At 41.1% G+C, this 23,265-nt stretch overlaps 1 protein-coding gene and 1 long non-coding RNA gene across 6 annotated transcripts; one reads left to right on the top strand and one right to left on the bottom strand.

The window, feature by feature from the left end:
- The first annotated feature begins 14 nt into the window (after window positions 1-14).
- Window positions 15-12,904, top strand: asb6 (ankyrin repeat and SOCS box containing 6). 5 transcript variants are annotated; one of them, XM_085179535.1, is made up of 7 exons: window positions 15-146; window positions 5,137-5,276; window positions 5,398-5,573; window positions 8,563-8,669; window positions 8,771-8,879; window positions 8,975-9,061; window positions 11,611-12,904. In XM_085179535.1, the coding sequence occupies exons 2-7, from the start codon at window positions 5,167-5,169 to the stop codon at window positions 12,330-12,332; spliced, it is 1,311 nt and encodes a 436-aa protein (XP_085035661.1). In that variant the 5' UTR covers window positions 15-146; window positions 5,137-5,166; the 3' UTR covers window positions 12,333-12,904. The 5 variants fall into 5 exon arrangements, with proteins under 5 accessions (XP_085035661.1, XP_085035663.1, XP_085035659.1 ...); XM_085179537.1 differs by lacking the exon at window positions 15-146 and adding an exon at window positions 4,687-4,832 and having other exon boundaries at window positions 5,401-5,573; XM_085179533.1 differs by lacking the exon at window positions 15-146 and adding an exon at window positions 4,688-4,832.
- LOC146507132 (uncharacterized) lies at window positions 12,641-22,617 on the bottom strand. Its single transcript, XR_014877125.1, has 2 exons — window positions 22,012-22,617; window positions 12,641-13,622 (listed from the first exon to the last, which is right to left on the bottom strand). It is a non-coding gene; the product is annotated as an uncharacterized LOC146507132 (long non-coding RNA).
- Window positions 22,618-23,265: the final 648 nt, after the last annotated feature.

Here is a 23,265-nt window from a genome sequence, read left to right as displayed (position 1 = left end):
TTACTGTCGTCTAACAAGACGCAGTATGCTCCCGTGACCACATGGTGAGAGTTGGAAAAATAGCTTGTCTGCTTCACCGGGGAGCTCTGACAGGTGTGCGCACAAAGACTTAAGAACTTGTCAGCGGCGGTTTTGTGAAAGGAAAGGTAAGGAAGTGTATTCATGCGCACGCCTTGAAAATCCAGAGTAAATTAAGTGTGGCTGGAAAACAGCAAAAGAGACTTCACCCTCATTAGAGAGATTATGAACAGGCTGCCATCCGTTCAGGGAACAACGCCTTATTGATCGGGTTACTTGGATGTGAAAACAGTAATTGTCTTGAAAGTGACAAAATTAGAATTAATCAAACTTTGATTAAACTATTGCATCCTGTTTCCGCTCCAGAGGACAAGCCCGCCGGATGCCAGAGAGAATCTCCCTGTGATGCTTGTTTGAGATTCCGCTCAAGTCCACATCTACATGATAGGTTGTGTTTGCGTTCATGCACATTTAAAACCATTCACTCGGGCGTGTGATGTATAGTAACAGGTCTAGGGTGTAGTTTGTGTGCCGATGCTGCTCTACTGCCACCTAAAGGCAGAATTTGTATCAAAGGTTATTTAGACAGCAATCATGCTCAAAAAATGAAAGGAACGCTTTTTAATCAGAGTAAAGCATCAAGTCAGTTAAACTGCTGGGATGTTGATCTGGACAGTTAAGTAGCAGAGGGGGTTGTTAATCAGTTTCAGCCGTTTTAGTGTTAATGAAATTAATACCAGGTGCACTAGGTGGACAACAATGAACCATCCCCCCCAAAATTAGTAGTTTTACTGATGATGTCAGGGACATTTTTTCTCTTCTCATCTTTTCTGCCTGTTTTTTTTCACTAATTTTGCATTTGGTGAGGATCAGTGTCACTGTTGATAACACACGACGATACCTGGACCCTACAGAGGTCCAACTCCTCCAGGGTGGCACATCAATTCATGCTACTGCCAGAATGTTTGCTGTGTCTCCCAGCATAGTATTGAGAGCGTGGAGAATATTCCAGGAGACATGCTATTACTCTGGGAGCGCTGGACAGGGTCATAGAAGGTCCTTAACCCATCAGCGGGAGCGGTATGTGCTTCTTTGTGCAGGGAGGAGCAGGAAGAGCACTGCCAGAGCTACAAAATGACCTCCAAAAGTCCAGTGTTATGAATGTCTCTTACCAGACAATCAGAAACAGACTTTATGTAGGTTGGCCTGAGATGCTGACATCCTCTGGTGGGCCCTGTGCTCACTTTCTGGAACTCTGGAGCCCAACTGGCAGGTCCACCGGTGTCATCCTAAGCACATGTGACAGATGTGTAAGGGTCTGGAAAAGCTGTGGAAAACATTATGCTGCCTGTGACATCGTTCAGCATGACTGAGCTCATTGTCTGCATTGGTGCAGTGCGCCTTGGGTTCCTCCTGGTGCATGACAATGCCCAGACTCATGTGACAAGAGTATGCAGGCATTTTCTGGAGGATGAAGGAACTGATACCACTGACTGGCCCTAACATCTCTCATACTCTCATCCATCTGACACTGCCAGGTTGAACCTCAGACTGTTCAGGAGCTCAGTGATGATCTGGTTCAGATCTGGGAGGAGATCCCCCAGGACACAATTAACCATCTCATTAGGAGCATGCTCAGATGTTGCCAAGCATGTGAGGGCCTTAAAAACTACTGAGTACCATTTTGAGTTGCTGCAATGAAATTCAGCAAAATTAAAATTTTGCTTTGGGTTTTTGTTTTTGAGTTCAGCCCTCTGTAAGTTGATCATTTTCATTTCCATCAAACGATGCAGCACCCTTTCGTTCCTAACAGATTACCCAGTCAATGTCAGTATAGCTATCCAGCATGATTTGTTTCCCACTGAGATCTAATGTGATTTCAAACTGGTCATTTAATTTTTTTTAGCTGTGTATTTGTTCACTAATTTTAACATATTAATAAAAAAAATTTTACTCCCTGTTTTTTTTTTTTTTTAAATTTAAAACTAAAAAAGAATAGGCTATGCTTGTCTAGCTAATTTGTCTTCCTCTTACTTTTTTGCTCATTTTTAAATTTGAGACAGTGTGTCAGCAACAAAAACTAGATTAAAATGCGTGCAGTCGTTGGGACGGGTGATGTTTAAAGTCAGTCACACAAACACATGCGCTAAAGATGACATCCTGTGAGAGAGAAGGCCTTCCTCTGTGGTTCTCAAAGTGAGCCATCTGTCAACAAACTCCGACTCAGCAGGGGATTGTTTGCTAAACAGGACAAAAGCAACTGTTAACAACCAGATGCTGTCTGCATAATGGAGAAATTGTCACAAATGCGAAAGCTGCCATCCCGGAATAATGTGCCATATGGACAAAAGAAAGTGTTTTGGAACTGCTCGTGTTGGTGGAAGAAATATTTTGTTGGTCAGTAAGAATATCAAAGGAAACATGCCAAATGCTAATCAGGCATTTGATCGTTGGATGGAAGTTGGCATGGTTTGATAAATCCATGACAGTTACCATCAGAAACAAAGATTGATTTGTGACATAAAATAATAAACAAATAGACTGAACTGGACACACATGTTTGAGGAAACTCCTGGAATCTTTCCCGATAGCATTGTCTGTTTGGAAAGGAGTTTAAAAAAGGAAATTGTGCAGCTTTCTAAGTAAACCTTTGTTAAAGTTTATTATCAGACTCTTTAAGGGTGTGTATAAAAAATGTACACAGTCACCATGCACCATCACTCATTAATTAATGAACTGAGCATTTTGGGCACTGCCAGTGTTGTGTTTTAAAAAGCCGGGGTTTAACTGACTGAGAAATTGCAGGAAAAGTGCATGTCCGTATGATACAGGCTTGTCAATCACAAGGTAGGTCTGCACCAAACCACAGCATGCTTTATCCTCATTTTGATTCTACTTGGAGCCATAATTGAAAATAACAGTAATAATAATGACAATAGAAATCAACATCATGCTGCCTGCAATCAATTAAATCTACAATCAGAAACTGAGCCTGTGGCTTATCAGAGCTAGGTACGAGGTAGTTTTAAAGTCTCATTACTTGGCAGTGACCCTAAAGTTTTGAAGACTTATTCAAAATAATTACAATAGTCACTGGGATACAAAAACATTTTTGGATCCGTTACAGTTAATTAAAAAATGTTGCTAATATTGACCCAAAGTAAGAAGGTCCCCCTTGGAAGTTCTGCTTCAGTCACAATGGCTGCTGTTGCAAGAGTTTTCTCTTTAGGACTGAGCGGCATGTCTTTCCCTTCCAATATCTCTGTTAGTTTTCCAGCAGACTTCCTTACAGTCATACTTGTATGTTTTTATTTTTTGCACTAAGCAAGCCAGCACTTGCTGATTGTTTTATACCACTGGTGGTAACTGGTTGTATTTGTTGCAATTTTTGTTACCCTCTTCACCAGATACCTTTTAAAAAGGATATTTTTAATATCAACAACACCGGATAAATTAGCATAAAAAAGTCTACAGTTTCTACCTTGTGACAGGAATGTAATTTCTACCACAAAATAACTAAATATCATTCTTGAAAAATATATTTGACAGATCATAAGTCAACTACAAAAACATTTTACTTAAAGCTACAGTGTGTAAATTATCACCAATAGATGTCGGTATGTTGGAGACTGCAGTCAACTGAATTATGTTTTCTTACCCCTCAAAGTTCAAGTGCTTAATACTTGCTACAGTTACATCTATAGTGAGTATATATTGTCAGTATTTAATCAAGCTGTTAATCAGAGGGAAAGTTGTGATTTTTAGTACACTCAAGCCTAACCATAGCTCGAACAATGCTAACCAGCTGTTCTTACTGTTTAGTCAGCTTGTCCTGAGACAGGACATACAATTATGTATTGTCTGCTGACAATACATAATTGCAACCATATCAGGAGATGAGGCTTGAGGTGAGGAGGAAAAGTATGAATTAAAAATTAGGGTGCATGGTCGAAGAAACAATGACAATAACAAGGAGGTGAGGAAAATATACATGCACAAATGAATGATCATTTGATCATCATTGAATGATCATACATCATGAATGATCATATGGGGCGACCGTGGCTCAGGGGATTGGGAAGCGTATCTATAAACGGAAGGTCGCCGGTTCGATCCCTGGGCTCTCTGTCCTGGTTGTTGTGTCCTTGGGCAAGACACTTTACCCTACTGGTGTTGGTGCCCCAGAGGGGCTGATGGCACGATATGGCAGCCTCGCTTCTGTCAGTTTGCCCCAGGGCAGCTGTGGCTACAACCGTAGCTTGCTTCCACCAGTGTGTGAGTGCGAGAGTGAATGTAAGTGAATCTTTATCCACTTACATATAAAGCTATTAGGTGAAAAAGCCATGTCCGTCTCTGCAGCTGTATTAAAGATGGATGGTTTCCAGAAACCAGCGCCTGCTCCTATGTAGTTATAATGGACTATAATGAAAACGCCTCAGATTGCTGGAAGGCCTGATTATACACTAATTAATGCAGTATTTATATTTATTCTATTATCCTTTAATTTATATCTTTTAAATACCCGAAATCACTATTTGGCATTTAAATTCTCAGTAAATGTCTATGTTTCAACAACTGAAGTGGTGCAGTGTGTTTGCTTACTTACTAATTTTTGATTGAAGGAGACAAACTCGAAAGAGGAACCTTGCTTAGGCTTTTATTTTAAATGGGAATGAAAACAGCGTCGGACCGATGCTGGCGTGAGGAAAGCTTCCTGTTTTGAAGGGAGTCTGCTCTGAGTGACTTTCCTCTCTTTTAAAAGTAATTTCGCTAAGACATTTGTTTATAATTTAGCAGGTCAAGTGATACATTTGGTAAGTCATGCTGCCATTGACTACCACACTTGTCGCCATTTTTACAACGTAAATATCGTTGCGGTTAGCGTACGTTAGACAAACGGTCAGCTAACGTTAACTGAATGGGTCCAGCTAACTAATCAGTATTAGGAATAAATATTATTTTATATGAAGGATTTTAAAACCACTGCGTTAGCCTGTTACTGTGACGTGTCACCTACGATATGAATACGTTTGTCAGCTGTACTCAAGAGATAAGCTTTGATGTCTGCGTTGCGACTGACACACCCTCAGCATACAGCATTTCTTTTATGCTTTTTAGGAGCTAACCTAGGATCGCCGAGGCAGAGCCATGCCTTTCCTCCATGGATTTCGCAGGATAATTTATGAGTATCAGCCGCTGGTAGATGCTGTCATGTGTGTTATTGGACTGGAAGAACGACATGACATTGGCGAGGAAAGGTAAAGCTGGCTATTCAGTTCAAGTCCTCTTTTGGCAGTGCTACACTGCCGTAATGAATTGAACATGTATCAGATAACAGACAAACATTACATACAAGGTGCTTCTTTCTTCTCCTGTGAGGAGTTCTCAGGAAGAATCCGCAATTTCTAGGTCTCTGGTGGAGCTCCTGGAGCAAGAATCCCAGTCAGAGGTGTTTGTGGAGGGGATCAGCTATGCCCTGTTCAAAATGGCAGAGCGGGGTCTGGTGCAGCCAGCAAAAATCCTCCTACGCTACGGAGCTGATCTCAACTTTGAAGGTTAGCAACAGTTTGGGGTGTGTTTTAGATGATGTGAATTTTTTTAACTTGACACTGTATACACATTTGTTTATGAAACCTTGCTAAAGAGAGAGAGAGAGAGAGAGATCATTTTGTGACTGTGCTTAATGTCATTTTTGAAATTTAAAAAAGCAGAGACGAAAGAAACACTCTTCAGCTAAGGTGTGATTGTTGATTTTGAATCATTTGTCCACCAGAGGGCACTGTGCAACGTCATGTTTAGAGCACTACAGACACTACAATGAGTGCATTGTCTTATCTTAAAAAAGACGTAGAAGGTATATCTGATTTTTAAATCATCATATATCAATATCGGTCTTAAAAATCCAATGTTGGTCCGGTTCAAATCAAGCGTATGTACCAACAAGAGCAAGCAAGCTGCTACAATACAAAATCTGTAGGATGAGAAAAGAAATTAGAATAGTTTTCCTGGCAGTTTGGAGTTCATTCAGTGCCTTGCCATACTAGCAAATTTTTCAGCAGCAGTTCCAATATCAGAATCACAATCAGCATACTTTATTAATCCCTAAGGAAATTATGTGGGTTACAGTTGCTCCAGTATAAATAACAGAAACAGACTAGACTATTTAACAATACAGTATGTTACAGATTTAAGAAATAGCACAATATATACAAATCACTAAATAATACAAATCAAGGATTGACAGAGGTGATTATAAATAAATATCACGAGTGTTGACAGGAATATTACAGAGTAGAAAGAGCGTGTGCAAAAAGGATGCAACTATTCCAGTGTTTACAGTGTATTAGATGAAGGAGTTGTACAGGGAGATGGCCAAGGGCAGGAATGATTTCCTGTGTCATTCAGTGATCACGATATGTCATATCATGATGTGTGTACTTCAGAACATCAGATTCAGGTCCACTCAGTCTTTTGTCAGTGAGCGTATTACTTAGGCTACGTTCACACCGCAGGCGAAAGCGTATCAAATCCGACTTTTTTGATCCTATGCGACCCATATCCGATCATGGTATGACAGTGTGAACGGCACAAATCCGATATTTTCAAATCCAATCTGGGTCACTTTCGTAAGTGGTACTGAATCCGATACATATCTGATGTTTTAGAAAGCGACTGCTGTTTGAATGGTCATGTCGCATTAAATCCGTCTTTTACGTAACTGACACAAGACAGACGCCAATTATCTGTGCTGGAGAAGCGCCCGATAAGACATCATGAATGCTTCCTGGCCATCCCATGTAGATGTTAGTGAAACTGTTGGGAAGACAGTGTTGGAGAAATGTGAACATTTTCTTTGTACTGTATAATCTGCAGATTCTGACAGACATTTCCAACTATCCTTTGAAGCACCGCTCCTCTCTAAAACAGCAATAAGGATAATTATTAGGCCATATGTAAATAACAAAATAACTTTATAACTTAAAGCAAAATTGGGAAACGTAAAGTCCAAAACAAGTCTTTATATGAAGGGCCATCAGTCAAACAATACTGTTTGGTCTGGGTCTAAACAGAGCGCGTTGTGTGTGACGTCTTCTTTTGCGCATGTGGGGCGCTTTGAGGGTTCACACTAGAGCGCGTTTGCTGTCACGTTTTATTTGTAGTGTGAACAAGCAGACAAAAAAAATCGGATTTGATCCAAAAATTTTAATTGAGCATTAAGACCTGCAGTGTGAACGTAGCCCAAGATGTGTGTTCAAGCATCATAAGTGAACTGATGTAGGCCCAGACTGCAGGAAGGGACATCACTAGGAGATGTCATTAGAAGCAGCTTCTGTGGTTCAGGCTCCAGGTCACGATGCTGGCAGCACCACATTTTTACAGGAGTCTCCACTGCTCTGGATAGTTTACCTTCTGTTTTCAAAAGCTGAAAAAACAATGTGTGTGTCATTTCTGTGCTACTGATTTGGTTGCTGACACAAAACCAAATCCAACACTCCCAGTATGCCGGTAAGCAACAGAAATGTTGGTTAGGCAATGAACTATAGCCAGTTATTTGCCTTCAAACATATTTGCATCACATTATTAATGACAGGGCTGCTTTAAGAATTCTTTCATAGGAGTGGCCATATGGGTGGCACACTAAACACAGAATTTCTAGTTTTTATTATGCTGTTGTTAAATATTGGATACTTGAAAAATATGGCGAAAAAGAGATAAAGAAAATAATTATATGCCTTGTTAATTTCCTGCTATTAAAGTTGATATCACTGAAAATGGGTGCATATGAAAACCAAATAAGCAAATTCAAATAAGCCCCCCCGGCCCAATAGCACATTTGTTTCTTGTAGCTAAAATTTTGCAAGCTGTTGCAAATGATCTTCAAAGTGCTGAATAGTGTTTTTGGCTTTCTAGCATTCATCTCATTCCCTCCTGCAATAGTCCATTTTCTCTTAATACACAGATTGTGTTTAATGACTGATACCAACAGGAGACCACTGCCATTTTTCTACACGTAACAAGTTGTTGCACATGCATAACGAGCCAGTTATCGTCTGTATATACTAGTGGGAAGTGCAGCATGTTTTTCTACTGTGATTAAACCTTCCAGACTAAGCCTAACTATGCTGTGGTGACCTCTGCTGGTTTCAGGCATGTGTTTTTCCCAGGGGTATGATTAGGGATTTCTTGCAGAGGCTGCTTCATTCACCTCTCACATTTCATAAAGTCCTCTGGCGAGAAACAAATGCTCCCACATACCGTGCAGTACGCCTCACATTTAGCTGTTTTTCAAGTGTTTACTTCCTGTCTCTTTATGTCTTTTCATAATCTCTCCTTTTGCTTGTCTTTTACAGTTTTTCTTTTATTGCTCATGTTCTCTGTGTTTGGTTTTATACTCTGCATGTAAGTGTACAGTAACCTTTATAGCTTTGCCCACACTCATTTAGGAACAGTGCTATATTGTCAAATCCTCGCCTGTCTGGTACTTTTCATCTCTTTAATGAAGACTTTGTTTTATACACAAAATATTTGTTTTCATTTCTCAAGACCCAGTTTCATACTACAACCCACTACACATAGCAGTTTTGAGGAACAGGCCAAACATGGTGAAGCTGCTGGCCGGGCACGGAGCAGACATTGAAAAGAGGGACAGAGTGAGTAAAGAGAAATCCATGACTTCTCTTTTGATTGATTCTGTCTTTTTTTTATTTTTTATCAGTAGATGGATTCTATGTAAACTCTGTTATTTCTGTAGATTCATGAGAGCAGTCCCTTGGACCTTGCCAGTGAGGAGTCAGAGAGACTGCCCTGCCTGCTCGCCTTGCTGGACCTGGGTGCTGGTGTGAATGCAAGAGATAAACATGGTGAGTTTACGATGGCCAACCTTAATTGTAAAATTTCCATTCATACCCTTATTCAGTCATTCTGAAAGGTGATTGCTTTGATGTTGTCTTCAAAGGAAAAACACCTTTGCTCCATGCCTTGGCGAGCAGCGATGGAATCACCGTGCACAACACGGAGAACATCCAGCTGCTACTTGAGAGAGGTACTGGCTCTAAAACGCACTCCAGGCCCTTTTCCTTCTCATCTGCTTTTGGTCATTCAAATTCTTCCTCAAGCGGCATCACAGCTAAAATGCTGCACACAGGCTTTTTGCCACCTGCGCTCATTTTGAACCTGGAATAAACCGTGGATCTGATTCTTAACAGAAAATTGAAAGTGGAGCAGAGCTAGTGCTGAGATCCCAGCATGAAGTGACTGACTAGTGACCTTTTTTTTTAACCATAAAAGGTTTCATCTTCTGTAGGCAGAAGCTTAAATTTATCATTAAACTTCATGTGCAGAGTGACTATAGGGTTGGGACTTTTTTCTTTTTTGATCTCGTCTGGTTCAGGTGTTTGGAAACAAGTGTAATAAACACTTAAGTTTGTCCTCCAAAAGGCCAAACAAGGCTTGGACATTTTTGTGTAAACCAGTGAATTTTACATTACATAAAAAACCCTGCACATGACAATGTTTTGTATTTTTTTTGTTTGCGTTTTTTCTCAAAAGTGGCCCCCAGCTGTTACTGACTTTTTCACTGTGGCCAATTCTGGTTTAGCAGTTTTTCCTTTAAGTGTAATTCAAGAGTGGATTTTAGTTTTCTACTTCTCAAAGACAAATGGGGATTTCCAGCATTACAGGATGCGTAGTCATCAACATCAACACTAAAGCTTTTTTTTATGGTCCAGCAGAGGTAGTGTATTGTCTGTCCGCTCCAGGCACGGTCCATCTGCCTGCAGTGAGCCACTCTTGCTGGTGATGTTATTGGTCCATCAGTCAGCTGCAGAGAAGGGCGAAGTTCTAACATACAAAGTGTTGCACGTGAAACAGAGTGTTTAGCCTCTGCCTGTGCTTTTCATGTCTCTTTGTTATGCAATAATATCAGTATTGGAAAAGCAGCAATTTCTTGAAAAGTTGAAATTGTTATTTTCCATCTAATTTTTCTAATTATAACATTTCACAAATTTATTTAAGATTATGTTTATTAGCTCTTCAAACGATTGTAAGGATAAAATACATATAATGTAGTAAACAAAGGATACAACAATACGACAATGCCTATGACATCTAAATAATTAATAGACTATAGAAGAAGAACATTATTCAAGCTTCCATCCGTTTTCTTCCACTTGTCCAATTCAGAGTTGCGGTGTGTTTAAATCGCAGCTGTCATAGGGGAAAGGGGCAGGTCCCTGGGCAGGACTCCAGTCTGTCTGACAAGTTTCATTTATATAATTTTTCAAGGGATCTTATATCTGTTTTCACTCTTGTATGCTTTTCATACAAGTTTCACACAAGACAGATACCAACTTTATAAGATTTATATATATCTTTTCCATATGGGCTGTATTATCTTAAAATAAAGAAGGTATAAAAAACAGACCGCTCACTGTGAAATGGATTGCCTACATTTTAAAATTAACCATACAGTTGTCCAGAACAAAATAAGAGAGTCATTTTTATTTTAATAATTGTAAAAGTAGTACAAAGTTTATCACACCGTCCACCTCAGCGTCCTCTTCCATCCATCCTGCGGTCTCTCTCTCATCCATTGTCCACACTGCTCCGTCTCAACTCTGCAGCCTTTCACCTCATCAGCTCTGCTCTCCGGGCCATGATACCCACACGTTTCAGCTGCTCTGCTCCAGATTTCACTTTTTATTTGATTAGTTCTCCACACTCTGGACTCTGTTCACTCAGCTACCATTCTCTGCTGCTCCACATCTCAGTATCCCACCCTGGCCTGTTCAGCCCTGCAGTCATTGTTCATCTTTTATCTAACCACAGTCCCCTATATAGCTCTGGGTCATCATAAAACAGCCTTCATATCAAAATGTGTGTAAACAGTAAATGTTACTAGGAAACTCGACACGCATTGGTTTTTATTTTACATCAAAATATGATGATGATGATGATGATGATAATAATATATTATTAGATTATTGTTATTATCAGAATCATGCTGAGTAGATTTATTTATTTGCATGTAGTTGAATTAAGAATGTATTCAGCCTTTATTAAAAATGTTGCTAATTTAAAAGATCAACCGTTACTTTGGAAGAGTCACATGAGAAAGATCTAAATTAGGATGTCAGTTTTTTTGGCTGCACAAGGTTAACATAAGCCCTGCTGTCACTTATTAAACACTGGAAGAGCAAAGTCGTATTTGGAAATAATGGAGGGATAAAGATCAAAAGCCAAACTGTATTTGCACAGCAAGAGAAACTGTACAAATACACACAGCAAAAGAGGTCAGCTCATGTTTTTTGTTTGACTCTCAAGTTATCTGAAACCATTCTGAACACCAGGGAGGGCCTGTATCTGATGCTAGCAATTTGCATGATAATAGATGTGGGATTAGTTTTTGGAGCCTAAGCCTAAAAATGAGAATACGTTATTTTTTTAAACATACGCAAATAGATATAACAGGACGTACTCTACTAAGACTAAATTAACCGGTAAATACTGAGTTGTCTCAGTTTCAAAAGTGTTACAAATTTAAGCCTGTGTTGTAATCTGGATAAGTGCTGAGAGATGCTTCCTTTTCCGAAGGTGCTGACGTTCATGCTGCGACTGTAGACGGTGAAACAGTCGAGTCGTCGTTGGTGTTTCTGGTGAAGGAGGCGCTGGAGGCTTCGGTGGAGGATGCTGCTCAGATTGGTAACTTCTGCCTGAAAACCACACAGCTACTGCTGGCTCACGGCGTGGACCCCAGCTGCTGTCTGAATGAGGATGGCGAGCCTTCCCTGACGCAGACGAGCCTGGAGTACTTTGACCTGCTCTTCCCCTTGGCTGTGCTCTTAATTCAGAGCGGCGCGTCTTTGGTTTGCTCCAATCACAGTGACTCCTGTTGGTCAGGTTATAGCCTTCTTTTCCAGAGGCTCCAAACAGCCCTGCAGCAGTGCTCTGATCAAACTCACGCAGCCGAGCTCTTGGAGCAGGCAGAGATGTTGCTCGACCTGGTAAAGGTTCACAGCCCCAGGCTGCATCTCTCTTGCGGGCTGCAGCTCCCCATGCCTGGTCAGGAATCTCACCCGTACGCTCAGGCTCTACTAAACCTGCACAAGCACATAGCAGAGCGTGAAGCAAGCCCCCCTGCTCTGCGATGCCTCTGTAGGGCATTTATAAGGAACCGCCTGAAGCCCTGGCCACTGGAAGACAGAGTCAAAGCCTTACCACTACCAGACAGACTCAAATACTTTCTTCTTCCCGAGCACACGTACACTCCAAAGTCTGGCTGGGACTGCTTCAAGCCCCAGCAGAGCCAGCGCTGATGGTATAAACTGCTTACTACTATTTGTGTTGCTTAAAATCTGAAGTGAAAGACTGAACAAACTCTGTAATAATTTGTGTAAAATATTTGAAGATGTGATAAGTGAAGCGAAGTCTAACATATCATTGAGGCCTTTGTTTAATTTCCAAATCTGTGTTGCCTGTGCCAAATTTACAGACAAAATTGTGTATATGTTTACTTTACAAATACAACATTGTAAGTACAGATTAGTCTTTGAGTTGTCACTGCCACAATGAAATGCTGTAGAGGTGAAACGTATAGACACGTTTATTTAAAAAATAAATTAAAAAAAAAAAAAATGCAGCACAATATGAAAGCCACCAGATGGCAGTGTTGCTCCTGCATTTTCAAAGGTAGCTCAGACTTTGGAAGACTTAACTATTCACAGTGCAACCTATTGAAGTTGTTCCAGCACAGTACGGTCCATCTATATTTTAGATCCTCAACGTGACGGTGATATACTGTAGAATTTGTGTAACTTCAAGCTTAATATGAAGATGTAATGACAACAATAATGACAATTAATAAAAACTTCCACCAGCTGTGACTTCATTGCTTTGTGTAGCAGTTTTTGTTTTGCATTTGTTTACACGTTAGTGCTTATAATTTCCCATGTAGTGGCAGTGCAGTGCTGAATGTGACTGTGACAGTGTACCGGTAAATAACAGGATAATTGGTGGTACACGTTTTCCTCACGGATGCGCTCAAACCACAAGCATCATTCGAGTGGTTGCTAAAATAAGGCACAGCAGAAAGAGCGCGCCCCTAGATGTGTATGTGACATAATGTAGCTTTGGTGGCTGCTGAGGTGGAAAGTTTTACCTGGCTTTTGTTTGTTTGTTTGTTTGTTTGTTTTAATGCTTATGGTTAAATTCTGATGAATTGAGGGCCCAGTATACCCCCCTTTACACTCTCGCACTTGTACTAAACCCATTCTTTCCCCCCATGGCTTTGGTAACAGGCAAACAGTCTGTAAAGAAGCAAGCGATGATGGTACAGGGAACCGTTGCTTACATATGTGTATGCATCCATGCGTGTGTGAGTAGCAAACTAAATAGGACATTGTGTTATACAACTAACCCCTTCCTGACATTGCTGAAGCTGGAGTGGCTCCAAGGCTTGCAGGCGCTCCAGCTCCTCTTGGTTATCTAGGTCACAGCCTCTGAGGAGAAGAGCCGCAGCAGCAGCAGCAGCCCTGCATGACACACGCTTCACTCTCCTGTCTGTCTGAATCTCCCTGCACACTCTTGACAAAACCTCAACACTGGCCCTGGTCGAATGAGGGGAAGAGTGGGAGGGAGATGCAGGAGGCAGAACAGTGGAGGGGAAAAAAAAAAGACATTAAAGATACAGAGACGCCATATGTGGAATGGTTGTGAGAGCGGTCGTCATCGAGGACACATGGAAATGGTAATATTGGGCTGAATTTATACTACACACTGGCAGCAGGAACATAATCCGCCCGACCAAAAATGACAACGGTGATGGTGATGGTGGTGGTGGGGGGAGTTTAAAAAAAAAAAAGGAACAGGCTTCTTCCATAGAGTCCAATCCTTTTGCTTGTAGAAGGTGATAGAATAGAGATAGTAGGGGGCGGGGAGGGAGAGGTCTAAGGCAGCATTCTCCATCCAGCATTTATTGGAAAACGGTGCGAGTGAAGCTCTGTACTGAAATTAGTTATTGATCTATTCTCTCCCTGAAGCCCATGGGTCTTTCCCCACCACACCTGCTCATTCTCTCATAGCCTTCTTTCACCACGGCTCATTATATCCTTCAACCTCTGCTGCGAACTGCTGCGTGTTTTTGCTTGTTTTGTAGTTCCTTTATTCACTTCAGACCACTCTGTCTGAGAGACAAGAGCTTCCAAAACAATTCTACAGAGTTCAATATCAGAATGGATTTATGAGGGGCAGGTGCCATTAGAGCTGCATGTTTTATAAATGAAAAAAGTGACTTATAGTATGTTGAAATAAAGAAAAATATGAAATCTCTTATTTCATGTTTGGGATGTTGACATATTTATTCAAAGATAATTATTTTTGCTAATTGCTTTTGCAATTCTGTATTTCTTTTAGCCTTAAACAGTCACTGTTTAAGGCTAAAATCAGTTTCTTTTGAACTCTTTAGCAGAACACACTAAAAGACACAGGAATACCTGAAATATCTGATGCCAGGAAAGGAAATATCAGAAATCTTCAAGAAATTAATTTTATTGATATAAATCCACATTTTCCAAACAAACACTTTTTTGCTTGCAAGAACCACATAAAGGTACTGTGATCAAAATTACATATATGACTTTACATTTCCCTTCATGTCTGTGCTCCCTGGCTGAGTTCCCAGCTTGCCCTTAACCTTTTCATTAACCACTACTTCACCAGCTGAGAGACGTTCCGGTCTAGCCGGGGCCTTTTCCTCTGTGGAGAGCAGCCTGTGCAGGATCTCCTTGTCTTCCACTAGACAATGTCTAGACGCGGGATAATTGCAGACATCACTGAACACTCAGCTGCTGCCTGAAGCCTCATGGGAGTTGAGGTGGACTTTGGAGGGAAATGGCCAGCAGTCAGTGAAGGGGTTGGGAGCTGGAGGGGGTTCCACACCGTGCAGTCACACCCCTTTAGATTGTGTGTTTGTGTGTTTTGTTTTGGCTTCACTTGTCTTTTTGCCCAGGTATCTTTATATTGTATGTGTTTGATTGGTGAGAAGAAGAGTGTGGGAGAGGGAAAGAGAGCGTAGACATCGAAACACACAGCGCTCATACCCACAGATGTGGTGACTTCATCAGACAAACATGTACCCCTTCCTCTCGCTCTGCTGAAATGCACCGAAATTAATGGCTGCTAACACCAAGATGAATTTGGATACCAACGTATTTCTTGCAATCATGCTGCCTTCCAGACTGTATATACTTTATCTGTTGCCTCCACACAAGACTCTTGAGCGTGTAGCTTTGACTTGGTGCTGGGATATTGTATGCATGTGTTTGTGCACATACTGTTATGGAGGGGAGGGGGCTGCTGGTTGGTCAGACTGAGAGAGAGAGAGAGAGAGAGATGGTTGCAGGCCATGGGGTTCATATCGAGCTGGTGGGACTTAATCTCAATGGGGCTTGATTGGATGTAGGACAGCTGAATCCTGTTGGGGCAAGCCACCTTCCTCATTGTGCTCCAGGTGCTGGTTCCTGCTTTAGAGCAGCACACTCTGACTTGTGTCCTTCCATCATGAACAAATATTTTATCTATTTTCAGCTTTTACCATGGACCCCCCCCCCCCTTTTTTTTTTCATAGATACTGTTCCAAAATCTGTTTGTGCACCAGTAGGGTTTTTAAAGCCTCGAATTTGGAAACAGAGTAACTCAGACAAGTAACCAGAGCAGCACTGACACAAAACTTGTTTTCCTCTTTGAGGGAGAGCCGTTATTGAAAGTGTATAACACGGACAACTTTTCAGCCTCACAATCCAGCTCCTATTTTAGAAGCTCTCCAGTCCACCACCCTCTGCATTTCTACAACAACTGACGCCATTTCACAGAAATTCCAGACTACTGGCGCCTGAGCTCAGCCTCCAAGAAGGACATGATGAATAGGACACACCCTTGGTATTCTAGTGAATGGTACGATATATGGTACACTGCGGTGTTACAGCCCAGATTCACTGCAGCCTTTAGCTCTTTTCAGTGCCGTTTTTCTCCCTCTGCGTTTCATTTTTATTTATTAATTTATTATAATTATTATTTTAAAGGGGTTCGAATTTGAGTGAAATGCACTGAGGCACCAGTAAGGCGAGCTCCAGCTCTTTCCAGCGTTTGGTTCCTGATCCACCTCTTTGTTGTGGTCTATGCATGCCTGCTCCAGTCACATGACTGCGTTTCTATGGCAACTCGGGTTTGAGTAATCATTTGCGTTACGACCTTTATTCCCTTGAGGAAAGGGGAGGGGGAGGTTAGACTGAGCCTGTAGAAAGAGGGAGCAAGAGGGAAAGAGAAAAGAAAGGCAGAAGGGGAGCGGCGGAGAGGCACAGGGAAAGGAAAATAGAGGGGAAAATGTTGCCCTTACTTGCCTGTATATATTTTATATCGTATCTTAACTGCTTAGCAGCTTTTTTCCTCGCACCGTTCAGCAGATGGGAATAAATAAAAAAAGAAAAACCTGCCACTAAACACTGGGTTGTGTGCTTCAGTTTCGCCATAATGGCTTGTATTTTGTGACTCACTTTGTGACTAGGGCAGAAAAGTGAGTTTAGTTGCAGAGAGGCAGGCATGCATGTTTCATAAGGGCGCGCGCGCGCACGCACACACACACACACACACACACACCTCCCCTTTACTTCTTCTCAGAGGAAAGGCAGCTCTGTGCCACATGTGCAAGTCTCAGCAGAAACAGATTATGTATGTTCCTGTTTCTTGCTCTCCCGGCTGCGTTGTCATGGTAACCGAGCTCGTTCGCCACTGTTCTCTCTCTCTCTCTCTTTCTCTCCACTGTTGGGTGATTCAACCCATCAGTTGGGTTGTGTCATCTCCTAGATGGAGTTTGTAGCTCTCACTTCTCCTAAATGGGAGTTGCTCGGTTTGTGCTCCTGTTCCAGTTTGATTTTACTTTAATCAAAAGCAAAAAAAATGCATATGTATATATATATATATATATATATATATATATATATATATATATATATATATATATATATATATATATATAAAATAAATTGTGTGCCTATATATCTGTGAAGGGTGGAGCCAGTGGGTGGATTTTGTGGGTGTCTTCCAACAGCAGTATGGGGGTGGGGGGGGGGGGGGGGGGGGGGCTGATCCAGTATCGACAGGAGCTGGGCTAGAGGGGGCTGGTGATAGACACTATGGGGGTTGGTTGTGCGGTGCTGGTGCTGGTGGTGCTGGCAGCTTCCAGGTGCCTGACACTGGGTCTGAATATGAATGAGGGGCCCCTGGTTCTCCAGAGATGGTGGCTGGGGAGAGAGCAGCTAAAACCAGAGACCAGCAGAGCCTGGCTGCTGGTTGAGAGGCCCCCACAAGCTGCTGACAGGAGCTGGAGCTAGCCATCACGTTAATTAGCGTTTTTTACTCTTGCAGCAGCGAATAGGGGGAGTGGGTTAGAGAGGGATGTGGGGGTGGTATATGACTCATAGACACAGTATGGTTTATTCATGATGGAGGAAGGGTGTGTGTGTGAGAAAGAGAGTGTGTGTGTGTGTGTGTGTGAGGGAGAGAGAGAGAGGGGAAACCGACATTTGATTTGCACACAGTCGTGTGTGTGTGTGTGTGTGTGTGTGTGTGTGTGTGTGTGTGTGTTGCCTTAGTAGATCACTGATTGGCACCAAGCCAAGATATTATTATGTCTTCAACACCGGGCATTCACTGTTATTTTCATTCAGGGTTTTTTTCCTGCAATTTACAACTCTCATCTGAAATGAGATTCTTTTTTCTTTGAAACCAGATCTTTCTTCTAATTTCGCGGGGCACACGTGCAACAGGAAATTTTACACAGCACACACTTATTTCCGCGTCTGCTGAGACTTTATTGATCGTCTTCTGTTGAGGCCTGTCTGAGAAGCATGGGGCTGATGAAATGGTCAGTGGTGCCTCCCTCACAGGTGACCTGACCTTGTCTCCCTATGCCTCAGCCCCCAACAGTGAGGGATGCACATGATCAATAGATTGGTCTTTTACCCACACCAAATACCCAGATCTCTCCCCAATCCAGCTCCGGCAACGCTGAGGAGAAGAGCTGCTGCAATGTACCGAACATTCAAGAAAAGTCTGCGAGCTTGCCTCCTATCAGAGAAGGCAATGTCTAAGCCTAGGTGTTTGTTTGTTTGTGTGTGCATATAAGAGTGTGTAAGGGGAGGTTGCATTACAGCTATGCTATTGTCTAATTGTCTCTTCTTATCATTAGTGACAACCATGACCTCTGTTATTGGCATATCTGCATTCTGCCTGCACTGCAGAGCCTCCACCACGCTACTCGCAACGTTTTCTCTCCCAAGAGCGGCAGGGCCCATGCCTCATAAATACAAACACAATCTCTCCTACACCTCCTGACTGCAGGACAGGACTCCACACATATCTGCCCGTGGAGCGCAGCCCATTTGCATACATATTAAAGTGACGCCTCAGAAAAAAGGAAGAGAGAGAAAGAGGGGGGATGAGGGTAGGAGGAGAGGGGAGGGCGAGAGCGGGTATATGCAAACAAGGCTTTCATCTAATATGCAAGAACCGACATTGCTCTGGCATAAATCTGCATCTGAGCTCAGGCAATGCGAGCAGACCCCATTTGACAGTAAATGGGCTAGGGATGGCTGTCAGATTCACAGGGGAGCTGTGTGCTACCGTACAAAGAACAGGGACCATTGATCAGTATGGCATATCGCATATAGCAAGAACTACAAGGTTACAATTTTGCACGCTAAGTTAAACTTATAAATGGGATTTGGGGGGGGGGGGGGGGGGGGTAGGGGAGTTTAAAAATAGTTCAACATTCACTAAACTAAATAAAATGTATTCATTAGTAAAATTTAGACTTGCTTGTAATCACATTTACTTTTTTATATTTAATCAGAACATGGCTAGGATAATTTTTATGCTAAGCTAACCATGCCATTTTAAGCTTTATACTTAGAGATTGTGCAGAGCTTCAGCAAAAACTTAGCAAGAAAACAACATCATTGTCACTGTGTGTCATTATCCTCAGCCCCTTTTGATTCTACAAAACATGGAACATTGCATTTTAGAACCGCTGAAGTGAACATCCATTTGTTGGTGCTAGACTGGATAAAACGGAGGGACACTGTGATTGGTTGACGCATTGTGCTCTGTTGTGGTTGATTATTAAGTTTTTAACTCTGACTGACTAAACAGCCAAACACATCTAAAGGCAGACAAAGGCAGACTTTGCAAGGAGGTACATTTTCACTGCTCAAGAAGCAGGTTTATCGAAGTCCAGCTCTCCTAAATGTCGAGGAGCTGGACAGGTTTTATGACTGTCATTGCCATACGACCTGTTATATATATATATATTTAGAGAAATTCAAATTTTTATATTACATACTTAAAAAGAAAAAAAAAATTATGTTACTACATTGAATTTGGATAGATTTAGACATGGAAAAATATGACAAGATTTTGAGAAAGTGTGCAATTAATTACTTTGTTGTTTGTGTATCATTCAACCTTTTTACTTTTACTTATTTCAATTTTTTAAATGTCATCATTTTTTTTAAATTTAGAGCTTTGGGTTGCAAATGCGGTGGAGGAAGCACGCTTGGAGTCATGGATTCTCTTCACACGCATGCAATTTATTTACAAAAAAAGAAATACTGATAGACAGGCAGCACAGTTGGTGGTACGACAAACCAAAAAGGAACTTGTACAAACAAACTTAAAACTGTTTTTAAAAAAAATCAACTAAACTCATAAAGCTTAAACTTCTCCCCAAAACAAATCATGCAAGCATTAATCAATTAGCTTATACTATACATTCTTACCCAAAACATGACAAAGATATTCTGTTTATCACTTCTGAGGCTTCTATACAAAAATCACAAATACAGAACTTTATTGACAGCGATTAAAAGACTGTTTAAACAAAAGACTGTCAAACTCTCCTGTGTTTCTAACTACTTGGTAAGATCCTAATTTCCCCCTATAGTATAAAGAGACTATTTCCTGTACGGCAGTCTGGACCTCAAAGATGGTAGCAACATAAAACAGAGCAACCTTCAAGCATTCTGGTAATACTCATAAGCCAACTTTGCAATAAATGATTCTGAATACATGGGCCCATTGTGTAATTATTTTATAGTATGAAATTATAACTTAGGAAATGCTTAGGAGGATTACCAGAAATATGCATTTTATTTCACTAACTTAGGACTTCAAACAAACCTGAAGAAGGAATGGTCTACAGCCACATTAGCATCACATTCACAACTAAAACAACAACTCTATTTTGCCAACAAGATGTAATAAAACAATGGAAATTGCCATTCTAGCATGTTGTGGGCTATATGTAGCCTTAGTCCTCTAGAGGCATACCGGGTTACCCTGTGACAGGGCTGTTGGTTGGACATTTTAAATGTATTGGTGGTTTCAGTTTGAGCTTTGTGGTTCCAAAAATCGTTTGTACTTTGAATCATCATACACCATATTAGTACCTCACAGAAGCGTGTCCCACTGAAGTATTCATAACTTGGAATTAAAAAAAAATTCCATTGGGGAATTTTTGAGAGCACAATATACAGATTCAAAGTCAGAATTCAGACAGGTGACAGTAATCGTAATCATTCATAATATTAAAATTACTTTACAATGTTCTGCTGGGAAACTTTGGTTCCTGGTATTGACTTTAACATTGTTACAGAACAAGCACACTCTGACAGCATTAGCTTCTGACAGCATAGGGCAACATGCCCTGCGATACTGTAAAACCTGCTCAGGAATGGCTCAAGGATCATGAAAAAGACCTGAAGACATCGTTTCGGTTTCCAAATCCAACAGATCCCATGAGCCATTCACAGAAAGACAGAGTGTAGTTCCCCCATATTAGCTTCTCTTCATTGGCTCCCTGTTAAATCCAGAATCAAATTTAAAGTCCTCCTCCTCATCTAGACAGTCTCTAGACAGTTTTCAGGCCCCCTCTTCTGTGGAACCAGCTCAACCAGGAACCAGAGTTATTCTGCAATCTGCCTGCTGCTGGGGGTTCCCATGATCCACTGAGCATTTCTTCTTCACTCCCCTGTTTTCACTCGCTGTGTTTATGACCCACTTTGAATTTAATCATTAGTTATTATTAATCCTTGTCTTTCTTCCACTGTATTTTTTTCTCCCATATTTCTACTCTGTCACCCCAAAACAGCAGATGGCTGCCCCGTCCTGAGCCTGGTTTTGTTGGAGGTTTCTTCATCTTAAAAGGGAGTTTTTCCTTCCCACTGTCACCAAGTGCTTGCTCAAAAGGGGTTGTCTGATAGTTGCTGAGTTGTCTGAGTTTACTCTCTGTTATTGTAGGGTTTTTACCTTACAATTTAAAGTGCCATGAGGTGACTGTTGTAGAAATTTGGCACTATATAAATAAAACTGAATTATAGATAAAATTAAATTCACAACCCACAGTATCCAAAATGATCCACTGTGGATTTATGCCCAAACATAACCTTACGCAATAATATGCAGGTGGTATTAATCAGTCAATTAATTAAAAATCAGGTGTAGAAAGAGCTATCACACTTCCTAGACAAAAATGTAGCATCATCTTTGTTAGCATTAGAGCAGGATTACAGCTGTGCTTCAGTACAGTCTCACAAAAAAGCAACAATCTTTACATTTAGACAGCCACTTTTCATTTATTTCTAAAATTTATGCTAAGCTAAACAAACCATCTGTTAGGCAGAGGAACATACATATTTATCATTCACATTATAGAGTGATAGAGATCTTACATGTAAGTAATGGAAAGGGCAAAATGTAAAATGTCAGACTGTATTCTGTATTGCCTTGTGATCCCATTAACTTACACTGAAATATACAGTATGTATTGTTTTGGAGCAGGCAGATCATGCTTCTACAGCACTCTTGCACAAGCAGAAGCAGAGCACATGATGGCAGTGCTAAAGCAAAAAAACAACAAAAAAAAACTGATGAAACTTTACTTACTGTCTCCAGAAATTGGAGTGCTGCCACGAGCGCTGGGTTTCCCCTAACTCTGCGAGTATTTCATGTTGGACACCCTTGAACTCCCTTTCCTGTTTTCCTGCCTGAGCATGTCGCATTGAAGCACGCCATTCTGTCTGTACAGGTGATCTTACGCACAGGAAATGGAAACTCTGATTGTGTATGTGTGTGTGCTGCTTGAGGTGGGTGGGTGCGTGGGGGTGGGGGGTGAAACAGGATATGTTGGGAATAACACAAAGCACAAAAAGTGTCACATGATCTGAAGCGAAGGGTTGATTTATTTGGCTTCAGAAAGAATCTGTTGCATGTGGTTTGGAGGAGAGAATGTTTTCCTTCTTTGCTCTCAGTGTGCTCAGACACAACACATGGAAACATTTTCTGAGAGGCCATGGGTCTGTGAAAAAAAAAAGAGCTCCAGACATTTTATTTCTTCTCCCTCTTTTCATAGCTTTTTTAGATCTTTTTTTTCTCCCTCAAACTGATTGAATTACATACATCTGTTTGCCACATGTAGAAAGAAACTCCATAATGAATATTTGTATTGCATTTGATAATCACGATGTGCAATTAGTTATTGATTTCTTTTTTTTTTTTGCAATATTTGTCACACTTACATGTTTTAATATTAGACAAAGAAATACAAATGATATTTTTAAATGATAGATTAAGGATTAAGTTATCTAAAACCATCTGAGCCTAAGTGAAAAAGTCATATCATAAATTAACTGCAATTAACCACTTTTTCTTTAAAGCTAGCCACACCGACGCCTGATTACTGCCAGACCTGCTGAATCAAAAAATCACTGAAATACAATCAGTCTGACAAAGTGAAGCAGGCTAAAAGATCTCAAAAAGCAACGCATCATGCCATGATCTAAAAAACCCCCCTGAGAAACAAAGTCAGTGACATCTATCAGTCTGGAAATGGTTGTGAAGCCATTTCTAAGGCTTTTGGACTCTAGTCAACGGTGGAGAGACCTATTATACACAAATGGAGAGAACTTGGAACAGTGGTTCCCAAGAGTTGCAGGGCTACCAAAAGAACTCAAAGAGTGCATCGACTCATCCAGGAGGTCACAACAGGACACAGAACAACATCTAAAGAATTACAAACCTCACTTGTCCTGGTTAAGGTCAGAGTTGAATAATAAGAAAAAGGGAGAGCTCCTATGTGAAAGCACTGCTGACCAAAACCCCACAAAGTCTCGTCTTACATTTGCCAAAAAACATCTTGAT

This window comes from Neolamprologus multifasciatus, chromosome 12 (genome assembly GCF_963576455.1).
Source record: "Neolamprologus multifasciatus chromosome 12, fNeoMul1.2, whole genome shotgun sequence".
Lineage (NCBI taxonomy): Eukaryota > Metazoa > Chordata > Actinopteri > Cichliformes > Cichlidae > Neolamprologus > Neolamprologus multifasciatus.
This window is presented reverse-complemented; position numbering and strand designations above follow the sequence as displayed.